At 31.6% G+C, this 22,286-nt stretch overlaps 1 protein-coding gene across 1 annotated transcript; it reads right to left on the reverse strand.

The window, feature by feature from the left end:
- Positions 1 to 10,605: 10,605 nt before the first annotated feature.
- LOC130440469 (UPF0047 protein YjbQ) lies at positions 10,606 to 20,803 on the reverse strand. Its single transcript, XM_056773639.1, has 3 exons — positions 20,426 to 20,803; positions 20,225 to 20,361; positions 10,606 to 19,958 (listed from the first exon to the last, which is right to left on the reverse strand). Exons 1-3 carry the CDS (start codon positions 20,583 to 20,585, stop codon positions 19,743 to 19,745), a joined length of 513 nt encoding a protein of 170 aa, XP_056629617.1. The 5' UTR covers positions 20,586 to 20,803; the 3' UTR covers positions 10,606 to 19,742.
- Positions 20,804 to 22,286: the final 1,483 nt, after the last annotated feature.

Consider the following 22,286-nt stretch of genomic DNA (forward strand, 5'->3'; position numbering starts at 1 on the left):
TATCAAACCATAATCACTAGTAATGCTCCGGTATGTAGTCTCTCCTCGAAACGCATCAACAACAGGACGCTTGTTTTCATGATTGCTCAATAGGTGGTGCTCGCGTCGCGTATCGGGGTCTTGAGGCGATCCAAAATGTAGGTCAAACTAATGTCACATGTGAATTATTTTAACAAATATAAAATATTAAAGCTATCATCCAACTTTGAGTCGAATTTGTGTTGGGATGCTATTTTATTTTAATTTTTTGCCAGTCTTCAATATGGCCCCAACGAATGAAGAGATGTTGCTGATGTTACTAATCAAGAAAAGAAGGCATCCTGCAAAAGAGATTTAGTGTGGAGCCCTTTTTAGCTGTCCGTCGTGTTAAAAGCCTGTATTTTATATTGTTTGATGAACTGTGCAATAGTGAAACAAGATTTTTTAATTACTTTAGAATGTCACTTCCTTCTTTCAAAGAGCTGCTAGGCTACATCCAAAACTACATCTCTAAACAAGATACAAGATTCCTCAGACCATTTTCACCCGAACAGAAACTAGTTATAACTCTGATCAAATTGCGTGCGCGCGTATGTCAAATAGAGCGCCTGCTCTGATACTAGCAGCCTAGTATAATGCGCCACATTTGAACCAATGCCCCACAAACGATTTTGTGGATCCCGGGATGCAAAAAGCGACCGGCTGCTCGCATTTCAGCATCCCAGTCGGGATGCACAAAATCGAGCCTCCGGGTGGCTGTTTTAGCATCCGATGCTGGCATCCCTAATCTAATCGCTCCCATTTGATTTAATGGTAAAGAATTAATTGGCTGCAATGAATTATTCCGGAGTGGCTGTGGACTATCTTGGATTGTTTGGAGCATAGCTGTTAGGCATGTGTTTTTTCAACTCTCATCATCTCCATTTTGGCATCCATTTTCTGATCTGGATGAATTGATTTAAAATCTTCAACCAGAGACAACGCAAAGTTGTATTCGAGCTCACTTTCATCACTTTTTTGGTCGCATATCACGAAACGATTTTGTATTTCACTTATAAATAACTCAACTATATCAATATACGATTCTTCCAATGATGATACGAGTGGCATTTGTACACGAAAGTACAAAATGGAGTCCACGCTGCTATTTGCAGCGATCTCGTTGCGCGTCCGCAGCGAACTCACTGCGCGTGCACGGCGTGATGGTTGCGCGCTCGCTCCGCTCGCAATCCGCTAGTACGATAAGACGTTGATGTTAAAAACCCCATAAACAAAACTTGGAACTTTTAATTTAATATGAAAATTTAGGGTAAATAAAAGAAAATTTATTCGTATAATTTATTTTATTTATGCAAATTATGCGCTAGGTACAATATAGAATATGTGAATCGACTGAGATGCAGTCAACCCAACAGATTTAAAATCTCTCATACCTCAAATTTAGTACTCAGTACATACATTAAATCAGTTTTTCCTGTTTACTCAAAGACGTACTTTCTAAACGGAAATTCGACAACTTATTATTATTCGAGTTGGGAAATTGTCTTGTGTCTACCATATTAAACTCATGATGACAATGGACTTTAAAGAAAAACTATTAAGGCCCCTTGACATTAAAAAAATGCGCACATGATCGATTCATAACTCGGAATTGCAAGTTTGGTGACATAATTTCTACTCCCTGTAAGTTGTGATTTTAGTGTGAAAAATTTTCATCTTACAAGCAACTAAATGTGTGATTTTGTCGTTGTTTTCTTTTATTGTGGATAAAATGAAATAAGTAACAGAAAAGAAAAGGGTTAGTTGTAGTTACTGGGAACCACGGTTCAATGGCAAGGGTCTTGAATCAAATCAACCAACATGTAAAATGCATTTATTTCGATTTACTCGAAGTCAAGCTGTTTAAAACATGTATCGAGTTTTTGACAACGTCCTTTGGCCCACTAATATAGTAAAGTACCTACTAAAACATTTCAATACTCATTTTTAGAACTTCCTTTGGAACTATCGAAACTTTTTCAAATACTGGTGCAAATTTGACCGACACAATAAGAGGTGTGATATTGTGATCACTATAGATAAATCTAAATCAATCTGATATAATTTTGATACTAAATTTGGTCCAGATAACAAGTGCTTTTAAGATTAATCGTTTGTAGTGAAAAGTGTCTATGGCCTTTTTGGTTGCATACCAGGAGCACAACTTTAAAATAAAGAATTTGTTCTCGCAAGTATTCTTTGAAGTTAATAAATGGACTAACTTTTCGAGAAGCCGTACTTCTGTAATTTTCTTTAAAGTGTTGTCAAAGCTTCCATATTTTCTGTTCTTAAGTAATTATTTTTAGTGACAAGTGTCTATGGCCTACAAAGAAACAAATACCCTACCAACTTTTTTTTTATAAATGAGACAACTTTTTTCTTTTTCTTAAAAGCATTGAGGAAGCTCCTAGATTTTTTCTTCTTGAGACCCATGGTTTCACGGTCAAACCTCTCTGATCACGATGAGTTGTCGACCCAATTTCCTGCAGTTCAAGTTAATCTAAAATGATACCAATACATTTGCGTATAATTTTGAAATTTCTTCTTTAACCAGATATCTCATCATCTGGTGTCACAGTTGACCTTCAAAGATAGACTCAAAATAGAACTATGAAGATAAAAACAATGGGAGAAAATATGTTAATGGATGAATAATACGCTAAATGTACATAAATCACAAGTGAATAACTGTATATTCCACTAAGATTTAGTCATTTGTTGAATGGAAATAATTGACCCAGAAATATTTATGTACCAGGCTTAAGAACTCGGAATATGTACTCGGTATCCTAAACTAAACGTACATTGAACAAAATTTTTGAACTATTTGCCCGAACCTAGAAATTTTCGAGTGAAATTTGAAGATATAAATCGAATTTTCACACTTATTTTAGTAACTCCGGTCCAAGCATAAGCTACAAAGTTATAGCTGATGCTTTTTAGTGGACATTCTCCGAACCAGGAAATTTGCCAGTAAAATTTGAAGAAATGAACTGAATTTTCACTCGATTAAATTTTTTTTGTTGGAATTTCATAAATTACGTGTCAATCCAATGAATCTAAAAAATTGTCGACTAACACCTTCTATTAAAAAACGAACACCTGGAAGATAAAAAGTGATATTGTCGTCGGAAAGATAAATCGACAGCATTTTTTTCAGTTTCGAAAAGATCCATTCGAAAGTAAGTGATGTTAAAACAATCAACTTATTATTGACATATAATTTGAAAATGAATATCGATCTGAATCTGATTCTTATTTTGTAGTTATTGTAGTTTAGAATACGTTGAGTAGAACAGAAAAACTAATTAAAACCAAAAGGAAACAATATGTACAATTTGCATTGTGGCAGTGTACTATTATACTCGATTGATCCAACTGATCAATATATCTTTACAAAGAGAGGCAAAAATACAGCTAGAATTAACAGAGCGTGCTAGAAATAGCTAATGAACATTACCTACAAATAAACACCATAAAAAATAATGGTACCTATTTTATTCAACGTAATAAAACATTGTAATGTTTTGTTATTATTGAAAATATTGTAACACAACGGGGTTTCACTTATTTATTTCCTAAATAAAGCTTCATAACATCCTAATTTTGACATTTTTCTAAATTTCCCACTGTTGATTAATAAATCGCTAGAGTTGTCCTCAGAATATTTTAGAACAATCAAGGACTCCGCAGAATTTTCTATAGTTACGATAGTTACAATATTAAATGTTAAAGGATTCGATGTTGAACAATGGACTCGCCAATCTTATGAAAAGGGGTTTGTAAGGTGTGCAATTATAACTTAGTTATAGAAAAGCGATTCACTCAATTACGTTAAATCAAAGGGTCAAAGTTGCAATATAAAGGTTAACTTCAGTAAATTACTTGCAAATGGAAATCATAATTGCAGACGTTCAACGATCCCCAACCACTACGCACCATTTTTAACCTTTTAAAAATAAGGAAATATTCCAGAAATACGTGGGTTCGTGAAAAAAGTAATGGAAATTGTCCTCAAGATGCACGAAATTAGTAATTATTAATGAGAACTCAAAATTCAATTAATTTCTATTTCGTACAAGTGAATTTAAAATAAGAAAATATTGACGTTTCTATTATAAGAAAAATTAAACCAGAATATTTGGAGTAAATTTTAGGAGATTTTTAAAAGCATTATGTGTTGAAAAACCTCCAAATTCCTCCAAAAAACTTCGATGAATTATACCTCAGGTATTTAATCCCCGAATAATGTTCAAACAAAAGACACCATTTTCTTCTAACATTTTATTCATTTATGTTATTCTTCCAATTGGAAAACGACGAAAAAGGCTGAAGAATTTCGTAATACTGATAGTTCAGATCCAGAAAAACGACAAAAAAGAATATACTAAATAACCTTCTGTTTAATTGTGATTCAAGATTTCCCACACTTAGACCAAACTGTTTTTTTTTAGAAATTTTATTTCCAAGGAACTATTTTCTGAAACACGATTGTTCCTCATTGAAGATAAATTGCCCGAAAAACAAGCGCTACAGTTAGTGCTATGGAGTGTAACTGAAGGTGGTTTTGAGTAACCAAAAAGACTTTATCTATCATTTAATTCAACTCATAAAAATACGAAGAATCAGTGGTTTCGAGCACACTGTGCAATACCTCAAGCAGACTTCGAATCAGATGAGCATGGGCCATAAATCAGTTGTTTGCAACGGTTGAACAATCTTTAGAGACGCAATATAAATGCTAGAAAATAAGTTAACCGCTATAGAAACTACGAGTATATTGAAAAATAAGCCAATTTCTTTATTGTAAGAGGGCCATACGTAACAAACATATCGTTCTCAACGAAAAGAGAAGATGTTGAATGCATAGGAGCCATGGTGAGGGATAAAGAATATCATTAAATGATGTGTCTAAAATATTGTATTTATTATTCTATAGTTCAATATTTTCTGAAGCGATTATTAATAGACAAAAATTATTCTCGACATATTCTTTTGCCACTCCTGTCAATAAATTATTATCAAGGCAATTGAGCAGTTTAGTTACATATTTTAAGGGTGGTCTTCAATCTTCAATTTACTTGTTACTAAGAGCAGAGCTATTAGATATGGCAAATTAGACAGAACACATTTTTCACTATTGTAGAATTTTGCATTTCAAAATAAAATAAAAATAAAATTTTCAATGATGACTAGAAAACAAAATACTACACAATGAGCATCAATCTAACGACGTTTTAATGATTTATAAACAATTAAACTTCTTCAAAAATATTGTTTTTTTAGGTTATGGATACTAAAGTATATATATTTTTGAAAAAAGATTCTTAAAGAGGATAAAATTTACCAAAAAAATTCCGGATTCTTGGAACTGCATTTCCATTACTTATAATTTTAAATTTAACGTTAAAAATAGCCCTCCGCTCACCGCCTTGAAAGCTTGTATATCAATAAAAAAAATGTTTAAATGACTTGAAGTAATTTGAGAAATCTAAAAAAAATATTTCACGATCTAAACACTTTGAGGAATTTATTATTATTGTTACGAACAAGTTCGCGAAATGAGCCCGGAGGCCGGCCTGTCCAGCTACAAATGGAATTTTAAAATTGGTGAAGGCGCATATGGCGGGATTCGTTTGATGTTTGAGTGTAAACAATTTTTTATAATGAGCGTTTTATTTACATTATTTCTTTTGAATAATTTCCTGGAAGGTCTATTTATGGTAATTATATACTTTCACGGTCACCTGGTTTTTTGGCTCTAGAAAATGGAAAAATGGATGGATTTTAATGATCTTGATCTCAAAATGTTCCATTTTACGGCGGATTTATAAAAAAAATTAGTAGAAATAGCTGGAATGAAAATTTCTCATAGTTTTACTGTTTTAAATCGTAAAAAAACGGTTTTGCAAAATAATCCTTTACAAAAAATTATCTCATTATCAGATAAAGTTCTTATATTTTTTTTGTATTCTACATAAATTAATAAACAATTTAAAAAAAAATCCAAAAAGAATGATTTTTTCAGTTTTTATAGCTTAAAATGAAATCGATGAAAAACAATCAATTTTCGTGAATAGTTTCGTACTATATTCTTCAATCTTAATAGTTTTTGGACCATTAAAAATCGAAAAATAGATAAATTTTATAATTTTGGTCTCAAAATGTTCCAAAAATATTTATTTTTTTTTAATTTTCGTATTTTTTTATAAATCCGCCGTAAAATGGAACATTTTGAGACCAAGATCATTAAAATCCATCCATTTTTCGATTTTCTAGAGTCAAAAAACCAGGTGACCGTGAAAGTGTATAATTACCCTATTTATTTATTTGTTTTCTTTCTTTTTGTTCTAAATCTAGAGAATTTTTTTGGAATAGGTATATAAGTGCATAATGTAGGTAGGGCAGTTAGTTTTGAATAAATAGTCGTAGTGAAAAGAACGAATTAGTAAAAGTGATCGCAGAAATTGTTTGAGTGATATTTATAAGTAAATTATTATGAGTTAAGTGTATTGTGTAGTGTGTAAATAAATACGAAGAACGTATGATCTAGATATCATTCCAGGTCGAATTAGCTAATCCACAAAATTTTAGTAATAGTTTATCGAATAAACATAGCAAATTAGCGAATTATTTTGATACTGAAGGGAGTGGTGTTTTTCAAAATGTTCCTAGCCGAAACTATGATATAATAATAAACAGTTGACAGAGAAAATTTTTTGTTCGGATATTATCAGAATCTTCCTTGGCGAAAATGGAAAGAACTTTTTAATCATGCTTTAATCAGATTAGAGGATACAATAATAATGTTTGAGCTACTAAAATCGCTCATTCTTCACTATATAGTGAGTACAATTTTGATCTAAACAAAGGCTAAAAAACTCGACTCGGATAAAAATCGTTACCAGAAGGAAACCCCATTATGTTGAGCTGCCAATCTGCAAATAATATTCGATTTTTTTTTAAAATGGTTATACTTAGAAAGGACGGACGGGTGTTTATACCACTTACGGCAAAAATTGCGCGCAAAAGCTCAAATGCAAGAATTTTTTTCATTAACGTAGATCCTTGACTAGCTATGAGTTTATAAAAAAGCCGTATTTTTGCCGGAACAGTTATGACAACAATGGACTAAGTCTATTTAATAAAGAGTACTCATGAAAAATTATATGATAAAAAATTTATGGTAGTTTGTAAACAGCGCCGGATTAAGCTAGGGGCTTGGGGGGGCTATAGCACCGGGCCCCAGGTCCAAGAGGGCCCCATCATTTGGAAATCATTCTGTATTTTTTGATGTGTTGATACAACAAATCTAACGTATTGATATTATTTTGTGAACTTTTCCGGGTTTTCGAATTCCTTAAGGGGGCCCCGTCATTATTTTAGCTCCGGGCCTTATAAAATCTTAGGGCCTCGAAAGCTACAGTTTTTTTATGCAAAATGCAAGCGTCATTCATTTTATTACTTTGTAACTTATATATTTATCTGCATTCTTATTGTTCATTTTTGTACTTAATCGGAAATCCCCGTGGAATGTTTTATCAATTCGAAATATATGTAATTGCATTTTGTCATTAGACTGATTAGATTATTTTTTGTTGATTAACGTTGTAAGTTGAGCAAAAATAAAAATTGTGTTGTTAGATTATGGATTAAAAATAAAAACAAAAAAAATCGAGTGTGGTGGAATCAAATAAAGCTCTAAATAACAACAGTTTTTAAATATATAGATTACATATACAACGACCACAAAGAAATTTCTAACAGTGTTAAATTCTGGCTACTCTTTGGATATGAAATACACCATAACCCATTCAACGATCAAATTTACTGCATATGTTTGCAGAGATTTCCCCCTTCTATGGGGTGATATACCAGTTGTAAGTTGCATGGCGTATGCTGCTTTTTGTCAAATACTTTATCAATCGTTGAACAACATATTTCAAGTTCACTTGCTGCTTCCTTTAACTTGCAAGATGCAAGTTAAAGGTTGCAAGATTGCGAATTCACTCACAAACAAACCAACAATAAAGCAAAGTGAAGGAATGAATGTAGTAAATGGGAAAACCGGACATACAATGTGACACAGAAAATATCTGTTGCATCTGTTGATTGAAGGCAAGATCGTTTGCCGAGGAGTTATCAAAAAGAAGAAACAGCGAAATATCTGGCAGTGGACAGGACTACAGGATCTGGTCGTTGATATATACTTCAAGGTTCAAGTATTTTGAATATCCATTATAGATTTGCATGGGAAGAAGAAAATGAATCCTGTTTACTATTTTATTTAGATGTTTTTAATATTTATCATGCTATAGCAGATATATGTATAATCCGATCAAAAATTATGAGTACTCTTTATTGCATTTATACTTATTACGGCAAAATATTCTATATACAATAACGCATATTTTCTCTAATTCGCTATCCAAATTAAAAACAATCGTAATTAATATATGTACCCAATTATAACAATATTTGGTGACGTATCTACATTTTTCCTTTTCAAAAAAATTAATGCTTACATTATATTCTACCTTTAGGACCTTATATTCATTTCATGGCAATTTCAAAAATTTCTATTACACACAAACATTTCACTTACAAACTTAGCCACGTTTAAAATTATTACCGTGAATAATAGGCTGTGAAATTAATTTTTTTTTAAATAAAACGTGTGACAGCGTGATATTGAAATTTGTTAAAAATGTTTGCAATCAAACCTGAATGCAGTAAACCTAATTCCTATTAGCTTCGCCATTCATATTTACAGGAACAGAATTATATACATTTTTACATTTCCGCTTACAGTCAGTGTCAATTATTGACAGCAAGGATGTAGAGTTGCAGATCTAAAAAATTCAATTAAATAATAGTAAAAATTTACCAGTTGATTTTAACTTTACGTATCTGAAATACCCACAAAGATAATTACTATGATAACTGACCGGTTCTAAGCTTGTTTTTCAATATTTCTCATAGCCATTTAAATTTGATGAAAATTGTTGGTCTTTTTCTTACAACAACATGAATATTCAAATATTCTATAAAAGCTAAAAAAATTTCAAAGCTGCAGCAGGCGTTCTCTGTTAATTCGTGGTTTAATATTGCACCTTGTACCCGTACTCCAAATCGACAATCAAATGTAGAGCTAATATTCATATTTTTTTAGGATACTCTATTTATTAAGCAGTTGTATCCAGTTTTTGGGCCCCCTGCGAACGCGTAAGAAGTGTGTGTAGACACAACAGACTCCACACTCGCGCGTTTCTAGTTGCGCGCAAGGCACTGTCGAGAACAGTTGTATTCCTACTCCCTTAGTTGTATTGTTCATTCCGCTAAGTAAAATGACTGCAAATTAGAGTATATTAATGGAACCAGTTTGGTGGAATAAGAATTTAAAGAACAAATATGTTATACTTCTTTATGGACAGTTTTGGCATCGATTTTTCTATCCTTCGAGGTTCCAGCTCGGTTCTGCGCATTCTCAAGCATGCGCAATATAGATAAAGTGGGTGGAACGAGAAAGAAAATGAATAATTTCGATAGGCAGCGACCGTTGATACTAAGGGTTTGGACGCACACATCACTGAGCGGGTGCAGTGGAATGTTTGACTTGGTTTCTTGTCTTTGTGGGTAAAATATGACATATTTTGTTAAAAATCAAAAACGTTTTTACTCAAGAAAAATCTTGTCAAATATTTTATAATTATTGATAAATACGAATATTACTTTATAAAAATTCACTTACCTAAAAGATATGTAAAGAATGCAATTATGAAGTTATTGCTATATATAGAGAAGGTGGCAAAATAACAGTTTTTTGGATAAAACTCCCTACTATAATAAAAAATGTTGATTTACAAATCAAACTATAATACAAAGTGACATTATTCTAATAATGGTGCTGTGAATACTTCTATAATACCCTTGATAGGGAAAGCAAACTGTCGTTAATAATCTTGAAGCAGACACGCTTCTAAACAACTGGTTATATTTGTAAAAATTCAAGTCTGAGTATCCCCCAGGACATGTTTGAAGTTAATGCCCTAATGTCGCTTATTATATTCACTTTATTCAATTTTAGTCCCAAAGAAAGCTTTAATAAATGTTCAAATTAGTTAAGTATTCTAACACACAAATGATGGCTAAAACCGGACGGCAAAGACCCTGTAGAACAGCAAATATAAAAGAATCCAGAACTATGTAAATAAATTTCTGGAGATGATAGTAATTAAAAAAAAAAGGATACTTTCTTTGATTGATTAATTCTAGATATGCACCCCTTTAAACGGGTTTTATTAAATAACTGCCACCACATATCCAATCCTACTCGAATACCAGTAGTTTTCAAATGCTTATATTTGTTGTATAGTTATATTTATTGAATTACTTTATTTTAAAATGTTTTATTATTTGAAAAAAGTTTTTAACAATTGTTTCATTACAATTTTCTTCAGTCTTCAGTAACGATTCAACGTATTCGATTTATTTAAACTCGTTCCATTTCAACAGTACCAAAAGTACACTGTAGAGATGAGATTAACTATCCCAATATCTTCTAACTTCCACCTCTATAATTATAACCATATTTGAAAGAATAAGGTTCTCAATTTACCCCCTTAGAGGCATTTAAATGATAAAGGAGAACTCTTATTTTAAGATATACTATCAGGTCAAGAAAATATTCTAGATAATTCTGGACCACCTTGTATATTTAAGATTTATATATTTAACGTGAGCTGAACATTTTATATTGCATTAATTATTCACACATCTCCAAAAGTCTTAACCTTAACCCTTGCAAACTTTAAAGTTTCCCCATAGCCAATTTTTTGTTTTTCAACTTTGTGGCAAATATTTTGAATTTTTGTAAAAGAAATCAGATTTAACGATGCAACTTGACAGCGAGTTCATTTAAATTTTGTTGAAAATTCCGGGTAATATGATATCTGTTTGATCGAGCAAGAACAGTGGCCTTACATCAAGAATATATGTCACGGACTTCGGTGGGGCCCTTTTCCAGGACTGGTTACGGGTTGTTCCAGAGTTACATCAGAGAAGGAAAACCGTTACATAGCTAATTTATACCACTAACGGTTCGAAGTCACATTTTGCTAACATACCGAAGAGTAGTTTCGAGAAGTACTATCATAAGGAGATTACATTCATCGAATCTAAGGGCAAGAAGACATTTAAGGGTGCCTAGACTATCACTACGACACATAGCTGCCCGACTCTAATGGGTTCAAGAGCAAAGGGATTGGGTTTCACAACAATGGCGCAACGTTCTTTTTTCCGACGAGTCCCGATTTGGTATCCACTGTAAAAGTCGGCGGGAAAGGGTCTGGAGAGGCCCAGGTAGAAAGGATCAACTCAATTTGACCAGAAATGTTGTTCCCTATCATGGCGTATCCGTGATGTTTTGTGGGGTCTAATGTATAGTCGCCGTACTCCAATTATTGTCATTTAGCGAACAATGACAGGTACCATATACGCTTAAAACATCATAAGACCGATAGTTCAGCCCTTGTGCAATGAATATGGAGCAAATTTTATTTTTCAAGATGATAATGCAATGAAATGGTGTTGCGATTCAACATACTGTAAATACCATAATCGTTAAGACTTTCACAATTTTATGAATTTTCAGACAATGACAAATGTCGAATGTCCTTTGTACCTTTAAACCCCTAATAAATAACTCTCTCTCTCTCCGCAAGAGACCAATCGTTAAATTTCTAAAGTGTCACTAATAACTTTCTCTCAAATAAACACAAAAGCAATTACTATTGAAAACTTTGGAAAACCTTCATTATACTTTTACAAACTATTCAAAGTCCATCTGGTTAACCCTTATACAAACAAAAGAGAAATTTCAAAAAATCTGTTTGAAAAATATAGATTCTTTTTATTGCTTCACGGCAATTAACACAAAATATTACCACGATATTGGGATACTTTTAACCCCCATTTTAGCCCATATAAATAAAATTTAACATTCATGCACGACACAGTAAGAGAGCAGAAAGTAACACAGTACAGAACAGTGAGAAAAAAAAATCCACAGTAAACAGAAACTAAACATACAGTGCGCGTTAAAACTAACGAACTATATATAAATCAACTTAACGATTCTCTCTCACTTATCAACTCATAAAAAAATCTTAACCTTACAAACGGGCAAAATTACGATTTACCTGAATAATCAAAATATCTCTCGCGTTACGACGCAACATAAAACGTGCAATTTTCTGTTACTTCGTTCAAGAATAACCGGAAAAATATACATATAAACTTCGCTATCTTTTGTAACCAACTATATATCACTGTGGACATTCTTGTTGATTTATCTTGTTGCTTATTTTGTACATCGATTTACGTGTAATATTGTCGTATTTAAGTGTTTTTATTAAACGTTACTTAAAATTACGGCTGGTCCTTCATTCCGCAACCTCGTCGAAGAAAACAACACATCTACTTGGGTGCTGTAGTGAACGACAAACACGACAGTCCACTTCATCCAACTAGTTCATTACAATCCCCCAAGAAATGGTATAAAACATCCTAGAGAAAGGAGATATCCAAATAATGAATTGGCTAGCAAAATCATCGGACTTGAATCCCATTGAACATGTGTGGGATTATATTGGTAGAGCAATATCCAATTGAGAAAACCCACCTGTAACTCTTCAAGATCTGAATGCTGCCGTTTCTAGAAGAGAGGGACAATATGGCTGACCACGTTATCGATAACTTGGTTCGCGGGATGTCGAGATGCGTTGGCCAATTAATTACAAGAAGAGGTGGTCATGGAAACTATCAATTTTTTTTTATTACATTATATCTTTTTTTCAAAATAAAAATTCTTACACTTCAATATTTTGCACATTTTTCGTGACTTGGTTTACTACCTAACTGTATATTCTTGGTTACGTAAATTTAATTTTTTTTTCTTCGCGTATATTGTTATTACACTATAGTATAAGATTTAGCACAGTAAATAAATTTGAAAATGTTTTTTAGTGAATAACCAAGGGGCCAAGACTTTTGGAGATATTTTGGAGTATTTATGCCACACGTGCAAAAAATTATTTGCAATTGCGTGGCTTGTAATTTGTTTCAAACTTTCTATTTGTCCTATATTCAATCTAATAAATTTAAATAGTTTTTTTAGAATAATCTACACAACCATGAAGTGCAGTGACAAGATTTTTTTAAATGATACGAACCCAACAATTTCTTTTGATGGTTCCTGTTAATATAAATGACAATAGTGCAGATCTACTCAAAAATGATAATTTTCGATTAAAAGAAAATTAACATTCTTTCGCAACTAACCAACTTAAATTGTATATATTTATCACCAAATTGTAATATATTTATCCAATTAGTGTCATATAACAACGTGCATGCATATGTGACTGAAAAACATGAATATATTCAATTGGACTAAAAAATACAACAACCAACATTATCAAAAATTGATAAGAGTAATAGCAGAGTAATCACAAATTAAAAATTCTGTTTTTAACAATCAATTTGCTTAAAATAGCAAAATATTACTTTAAATGAAATTAACTAGGGAAATATTGGGGTGTATCTTGTGAGAATATTGTGTGATTCATGACGATTCTCATCAACAATTTAAAACAAAAGACCTAAAAAGCCTCAATCTCCATCTTTAGAAAGAAGCATTGCGGATGTTGTAGGCAGTCTTTGGTATATTGTACTTAGTACCATGATGGTTCAGGTTTGAGCATTCTTAGGGCAAATATGTCTTACAAAAATTTTTGTTTTAACGCTTTGATGGGAAAATTTAAGGAAAATTGTTTTAAATTAATTCTTAAGGAGAATTTATTACAATAGATGAGAAATTGGAGGCATTTAGGGGTAGATGTTCTTTCATTCAAACAGCCAGAAGGATCCTATCAAATAAGCAACAACCCTCATGACATCATGCTACGTTTTACTTCTCCAATTTGGGGAGATGGTAGGAACATAGCGATGGACAATCGGTATGGCAGTATACCTCTAGTATGATGATGCGAAAATGATGCCTATGATCTCATGAAACCACATCTGATTGAAAGATCCCGAATTCCTCCGGTTTCCCTTGACATCCGAGTATTTCTGAGGAAGTACCGAGAAAAAAGCATTGACGAAAGGAATTCCAAAAAGCCAAAACATGTAACGGACTTTAGTTTAAAGAAGAAAATGTTTAGAACGTGAATTGACTCACCACAATAAATTAGTCAAAGAACAACTCCTGCAGGAATAGGAGTTGTAATTCAATATTCGTCGAGGCATTAGCCAGGAGAGGAAGTTGTTTTCTCTGACTAATGGTTCGCAGTTGGAAGTGAGGATGGCGCCACTAGGTATGCCAAATGCGACGCTCTTTGACGTTGTCTTCAATTCAGGTCTCAAGCCCGAACGAGGGGCGTTAAATTGCTCTGATAAGATGTAACAACGTCGAAACTAGTCAGTAGTTATACCCTCTCCTTGCAATTGCGAGCCATTTGGGATGTTAATATCGACAAGAATGTCGATTTACGTCACGCTCACACAGAGGCATTAGCCAGGAAAGTAGTTGTTTTCTCCTTTGAAGAACGGCGAAATACATATCCGAAATATCGAATTTCGGAATTATTTCAGAGGTGAATAGTAGAGAGAAATAGAAAGAATTTGATTACTGGTTGTTTTAAAATTAATAAGTTCTCCTATTATTTTATTATTATAACATAAGAAAGTTGATAAAAATATTATTATATCAAATAAAAGTTTATGTTTACATATAAACAACCTTGAAAATAAAAAATTATTTTGAAACCTTACTTTGATTACTTGTTATCTCTTTTTGGCTACTATTTTGCATTTATTTAGTCTAATTGAACCTTTGTGATTAAAAGTAACACCGTTGTGAGAAACTGCAAGACTTTCAATTTATTTCAATTAATTAATCGTTGTATTTTATAGATCATTATCGAACAATGTAAATATGCAAGATACAACTTTACATTTTATGGAGTAATTTTTGTCAACAGACTTACAAACACAGTAAACTTCAATTAAGTATAAACAAATTGTATGGCAACTCACTAATTAAAACATTCTTTTGGGTTTTGTAGAAGCAGAGTATTAAAAATATTTAATATACTTAACACGTTGAGCCCCAACCAAAATTGTTCCAACTTTTCGCTCGGCCCAAAAAATTTTTTTGTGATTTTAGACTTCACTTGGGGTGTGATTCCAAGGTACACCCTACTTACAGTATGGAAAAACAAAATTTTGTTTGCTTCTCTATCCTTTGAACGATGATTTATGCTTTTATGTAAAGTGTACAAAAATGTACGATGTGTTTCGATCAAGGCATCATAATAAAAATTATGAAAAGTGACTCTATTGTTTTACAATGGAGTTGAGGGTCAACAAATGTATGGTGACGACCCAGGACCGTCCAGCCAAACTGTAAAGCACTTATAAATGGAGAATGTTCAGGCTTGCAGGCTCAACGTATTAAACATCTTGCATACTTACATTGTTATAATCGAATTATTTACTGGACTAAAAATTGAAAAGAATCTACTGGAATATTACTAGAGAGACAGAGGAAGACAGAAAGATTCAGTCCATAACAACACACAATATATACAACCCGTAATGTTACTATATACATTTCAATCAAGTAAACTGTTACACACGAAAATTTCAAACAATTATTAATATTTATACAGAATAAATTATTGTCATAAGTAGTACAATAATTAAACCATGTTTATCGTTTCTTGTTACAACCACATATTTAAACAACTATAGACCTTTTCACTTAACAGAACCTAAAATTGTATTTATATATGTATTTGTAAATAATATCTTATAATGTCTTTAATTTCGATTAAATTGGGTATCATCTTCTTTAACTTTTTAACAAACGGAAGTCGTCAGATGATGTAATCATAATGTAACTTGAGAAAATTTTTTTTTCTTGTGGTCGAAAGTCTAAATAATAAGTCAAGGACTACAACTTAAGACTGAAAATATTACAATTATCTTACCAGTAGATCAAAAAGCACTAAAGCATTAATATTTCTGACAAGTATAATAATTGAAAAGTATATTTAATGATGATTTAGGATGTCAAAACAAGATAAATTTTCTACGGAACATCATACTCTACAATTTTCAAATTCCTTTTTCTGTTTTCAAATAATTACAACAAAAAATAGAAGGTGTTTAGCATAAACTCACATTTAACTTCAGAAATCAGAATCAGAACATAGATCGTCATAATATATTGGATGACGTGCTTTCAACGTAGCTGAAGGATAAATAGAAGAATCCATACCAAGAAAAATAGAAGTACCTATCACAAAAAATATTTAACTGTTCTCAATAACAAAATACAAGCTCTGCGACATTCCATCAGAAAAATCAAAACCTCTGCAAACCATCTAGGAAAATATTTTGAAAACCAATATTCAATTAAAAATATTCGGGAAACAAAACGAAGTTTAGTCATTTATGTGGTGACATTTCAGAAATTAGCAATTAGGCAAACACAATATACAAGCATGAAATATTGAAAAATAAAGAGACAGAAATAAAGTAAATATGATTTGTATTCCTCAGAATAAAATGCTTTTTCAAACCACATGAGAATTGTTCATATGCTTCAAAGGGTAATTTCAATAGTTTAGCGGTCCCCTCGTTTTTTGGCTCTAGAAAATCGAAAAATCATCCAATTTCCATGAATTTTTTTTTAAAATCTTCGTTTTTACGGCGAATTTACGAAAAAAATTATGGGTTTGAAAGAGATGAAAACTTATATTGGTTTCAGGGCTTTAAATGTTCATGAAAATACACTCATTCACGTATAATTATTGATAACTTTTTTCCAAATAATCAAATTAAGTTGTTATATTTTTTTTCACAATCAACACAAAAAACGAACAAATTGAAAAAAAAATTATACAAAAATGTTGATTTTCATGTACAATTTCTCTTAACATTGACCTTTTCTCACATATAATCGTTTGTACTTTTTTTATTAAGTAATCATTAAAGTTATATGAACAAAAACTTTCTTAAAATCAGTTATTGTAATCAAGTGTACAATATCAAAAGTTAACTTTGAAAATTTTAGCCATTAAAAAGTGGTATCTCACTAAGATTGACTGTTAGAGATAAAAAATGAATAAACAAACATTTTAAAATTTTTCTGTTTCCAAAATGTTTGTTTTTTGTGTAGATTATGTAATTTTTTCATAAATCCACCGTAAAAACGAAGATTTAAAAAAAAATCATTGAAATAGGATGATTTTTCTAGAGCCAAAAACGAGGGGACCGCGAAAGTATAAAATTACTGTACAAAATACTGATTATTTATTATTAAATTAAAGCCAATAAAATAACCGCAAAACTGTATCATTCAGCATACATAACCAATCTGTGTGTATGAAAAGGTCTATTAAGGATATGCACAATATTGAGAATTCCCTTAATAAGATAAAATCTAAAAAATACAAAATATTAAAAAAAAATAATAAGCAAATAATATTCATAATTCATATATTCCAAAAAAAAATACAATTTCCTATTCAAATAACAATACGGCCATCACAAGATACAGAGTGTCTTAAAAGTCATTATTGAATTACTGAATATTGTAAACAGAATATTTACATTTTATTACAAACCAATACTGAGGTATTTTTTTGTTTTTATGTATTATTTGTCAGTTTATTTAAGGATTAGATAATTACGACGAACTGTATAACCATTCAACTTTATCCTGAACCAATTTACGAACAGTCTACTTGAATAATAATATGAAAAACTTGAACTTTTTTATCCCCATTGTACATCCTAGAACACGCTTGGAATTATCCTCAAAGACATTCCAATTATTTAACTATCACTCCTAATCATGTTAACTATTAAATAAATGCACAGCACCTAAATCGTGGAACAATGTTTTAAAATGCATCCAAAAAATAGTATTCACTTAAAATACTACGAATTGAAACAAATAATTTTTTTATAATCAGATTACATTTGCAATCATGCTATCTTATTATATCTCAAAAAAGTAACAAGTTTATTTTAAAATACAAGCTTGAAAACAATTTTAACATACATCCAAATATTTTTACTAAATCACTATCTGTGAATTTTTTTCTTTTTACATAGTTTCTTGTATTTTATAATTCAACAAATTATCATGTTGAGACTTTAGTACTTTGAAAACTAGATTGTGGAAAAAAATCAAAATGCACTCGACATTTGTTTATATTTGGGTGACATATCATTTCTTATTACCTGCACCCTCTACAAAATACACTATTTACTACAACTACATTAACAGTTCGAATTACACTATTGGCAGGATGATTTGAAAATTTACCACACCCGGGCTATCCTCGATTTGCTTTAATTAATTAAGAAAAGCTACTTTTCGTATTTCATATTATTAATCTTTCCTTTTTGAAGTTTTCACTGGTTAACTTTCATAATACGTAAATTCGGCTTCAACTAACAGTTGAATCTCAACCTTCGGTCAACTAGACTTTATAATACCGACCCTAATTGTGCGTGTTGTTGTTGTAGTATTAAATGGTGTATCCTCTATGAAGGTCTCCAATGGTAAATTAGTTAAAATTCAATATATTAAATAAAATGCACACAACATGAAAATACATGACAAGGAGCTCCAGACAAACACATCCTAGTAAATTTTAGAGTTTTATATTTAAAGAATTGTCATAAAACTGTTACAACTCCTTCTAGACATGACAATTTAAAAAATTATCCCCACTTGGAAAAATAAATTATATTATTTTTGAAGAACATATTGAGCTAAATCAATAAAATTCATAAATAAAAATCAATTAAATACTAAAATTAAATACTCCCTGTCACAGACTAAGTTACTATATACATGAAACCATGTAATGAGAGAAACAATTATGAAATAAAAATATTTTGTATAAGTCATTGAAAAATACATTAAACACAATGTAAATCAATGACAAAATTAAGTAAACTAAAATCAGAATATGCATTTAACAAAATTTGCTTTCAAATTATTGAAAACCTGCTTCCAATTAGCTTAGCTATACTTAATTCACCATTCCTGACAAATTGTTGGGATATAGTACATTACATTACAAAACAAGTTCATTCTATGTCAAGGTTAGGTAAATTAACAAAATTTTGTTACACATTTTGAAAGTGAACATTATAGTAAACACTGAAATTAAAACCTAGTAATTACTAAATCAATACAGATAACAGTTTCATTATATAAAAATTATAAAAGATGAAAAGTCGGTATAAATCAAGAAATATATATATATATATATATATATATATATATATATATATTTATATTATTTCCACTTCAATTAAACAATCAAAAAAGGATTTAAATATCAGGTTAATGACAACTACAATTTTTCAACTGAAAGTACTGTTTAATAATTGTAGGTATGGCTACTGATAATTCATGTTAGAATCAAAACACTGTTCCACGTAAAAATAATTGTTAACCCCACTTATCTATATAAAAAGAAAACAGTATATTACAATGTACAACTATGTACATATTGTCGTAATATTTTATTTATTTCAAGTCTGTGTGAGTTCACTAAATGTGAATTTAATATTTTAAGTTTTATAACTCGGGACAATCAGTGCTTGGACAGCGAATGTCCCGAGTGCTTTCCCTAACTGCTGGTGCTTGCCATCGGGCTCACTGGGGACAAAGGAGTACAGGCGTTGTCTCGTAGGCAACCATTTAAAGTGACCATCAATTTTCGAGAGCCCGCGTGGTCCCGATGTTCGCACAGCCAGATGCCCTGCCATGTGCCAAGGTTTAATTTACCCTCTGTTATTGGTATCGTTAGGTTGGAGCCGAGAAAGCATGCTTTTACATGAGCAGGCTGCAAAAATTATTTCAATATAAGAATTTATGACAAATCTTCAAAGTAACCAACGTTTTTATAAAATAGCATACAAAGCATTTCACAAACTAAAATAATTTATTAAGTGAAGTATTAAAACTACATGCAGTTAGTAGGTTAAGTTCTTGACATCAAAGCACATTAATAACTAACCATATAAATACATGACTGGAATAAATTGCATTACTCAATTTTAGTGATTTCCAGACTTGTTAGTTGCATGCACAATTTAAAAATAATATTACCATATCATCAGGACCTTCACAAGAATGTCTGTATGGTAAACCCTCAGGAACAATTTTATTTAGCATCATTTCCATATCATCCCTTACATCTGGATCCCAACTTTCATTCAAGGCTAAACTTGCACTAGTATGTAGTACTAGAAAAAAATAATATAGAAATATTTAACGATAAGGAGTGACAAGTTTTTAGGGTGGTCTTACTTTGAATGTGACACAACCCAATGACAAATGAATTTAATTCTGGTAACTGCCTTAAAATTTCTTCTGTTACCAAATGTACACCCCGATGTTGCGGTCTTAAATTCACTTTCCGCTGACACCATGCGGTGGGACTTTGTATAAATCGTGCTGAAGAAGCCATGTTTGACTTGCTATCACCACTGTCGCTCGCCAGTTTGCTGGTTTATATTGTACTCACAGGCAATCACAACAAACAAACACTACTAATACACACTTATATCGCAGAAAAATCATTATTATCATGAGCAAATCATGAGTGATTTTTTAATTATTTAACAGTCTCAATAAAAAAAAGGTTACAGGATCTTGCCGCAGTACGAGCGGTTATCAGCAGACAGCAGTTCGTTTCAAGTTTCTGTCAGTTCATGTAATGCGCTGTTGTCATATTAAAAATCATTTTGTCTTTCATTCCTACATACCGCAATTCAAATTGTAGTTCAGAGACTTTCAAACTTGACAAACCAAGAATTAAAATTAAATATAAAAAATTATTATGCCAAAGCCATTACTTTTATACTATAATTTTCATTGTGATTTATTTTTATTTTGATAATACTTCTAGTGATTCCAATAAACTGAGGAGAATAATGAAAATCGGCAATAAGAGATGCCTAAAAGTTTTATATTATATCTTTGCGGCATACCGAATAGTATTCTGTAATGTAATAAGCGGATATGACAATATTCTTCTATATTGAATAAATTAACAGTCAGCTGGCAATGTTGCGAGTTCTGATTAGTGACAGTTCGATAATTATCGGCTTGACGACATACAGCAGCCGGGAAATTTGAACATTCTTTCCTGTCTTTTTTTAAATTAGGATGTTTTGAAAATAAATAAGTTTTTCTGAATATCTGTTTATTCTTAATTATCGAGGTTATTATTTTTGATAGATGAGTCCAGAACCCATCGTCGTCAAAAGCGTTTCTGAACGGTCTACTCGCAAGATGGGCTCGACAGGAATGGACAGAGACCCCTGGCATGAGACAAGCGAAGACCTTTATAGATAGACCCCGTGCGTCTCACTCCAAACAACTGCTCTAATTAAACAGGCACGAAATCCGACTAATGACCGGACTTCTAACCCGACACTCTCTTCTAAGACGCCATCTCCACACCATGGACGATCCGGAGTGCTGTTGGTGCTTGGAGGAGGACGAGACCGCAGACCAAATTATCTGCGATTGCCCTGCACTCACTCGAGCTCGTAAACACCTGGAAAAACCACACAGTTTGCCTAATGACATTAAAGAGTTCAAGCCGAAGCGCCTAATTAGCTTCTCAAAGGACATCGGCCTCTGGTAACGTCAAGTGGGACGCGACGGGCCTATGTGCTCAACGGCTTCCTAACCGATCAAAACTATGAAATATATTACTAAATTACTAAATTTTTGTTGTTTACTTCGCAAACATTGAATTCAATTTTGTTTTCATAAATTGTGTTTTACTACAAGGTGGGCAACTAATTCCAAACATCTATTGATTTTTTTAACAGAAGTTATTGATTTGCATGAATAATATGTACCTATTTGTCTAGTTTCAACTCAATTTTGATCTTCAGTGACAATATACAATCTGATTACCTATGGCTCGTGTTTATAGGAAAAATATATTTTTGGGATTCAATTGAAATATAAATTTCAGACTTAAATAAAAAGTTTAATAAACTGAACTTAAATATTTCTGCTAGTACCTTAACGAATCAAATTACTTTGGTACAGTATATAATCCAAAAATTGAACAATTTAATTAAAGTATTTAAGAAAGACCCAATCTCATATAGATAGAGTAAAATATTTTCAAACGCTTCCCATTAACATT

This window comes from Diorhabda sublineata, chromosome 2, assembly GCF_026230105.1.
Source record: "Diorhabda sublineata isolate icDioSubl1.1 chromosome 2, icDioSubl1.1, whole genome shotgun sequence".
NCBI lineage: Eukaryota > Metazoa > Arthropoda > Insecta > Coleoptera > Chrysomelidae > Diorhabda > Diorhabda sublineata.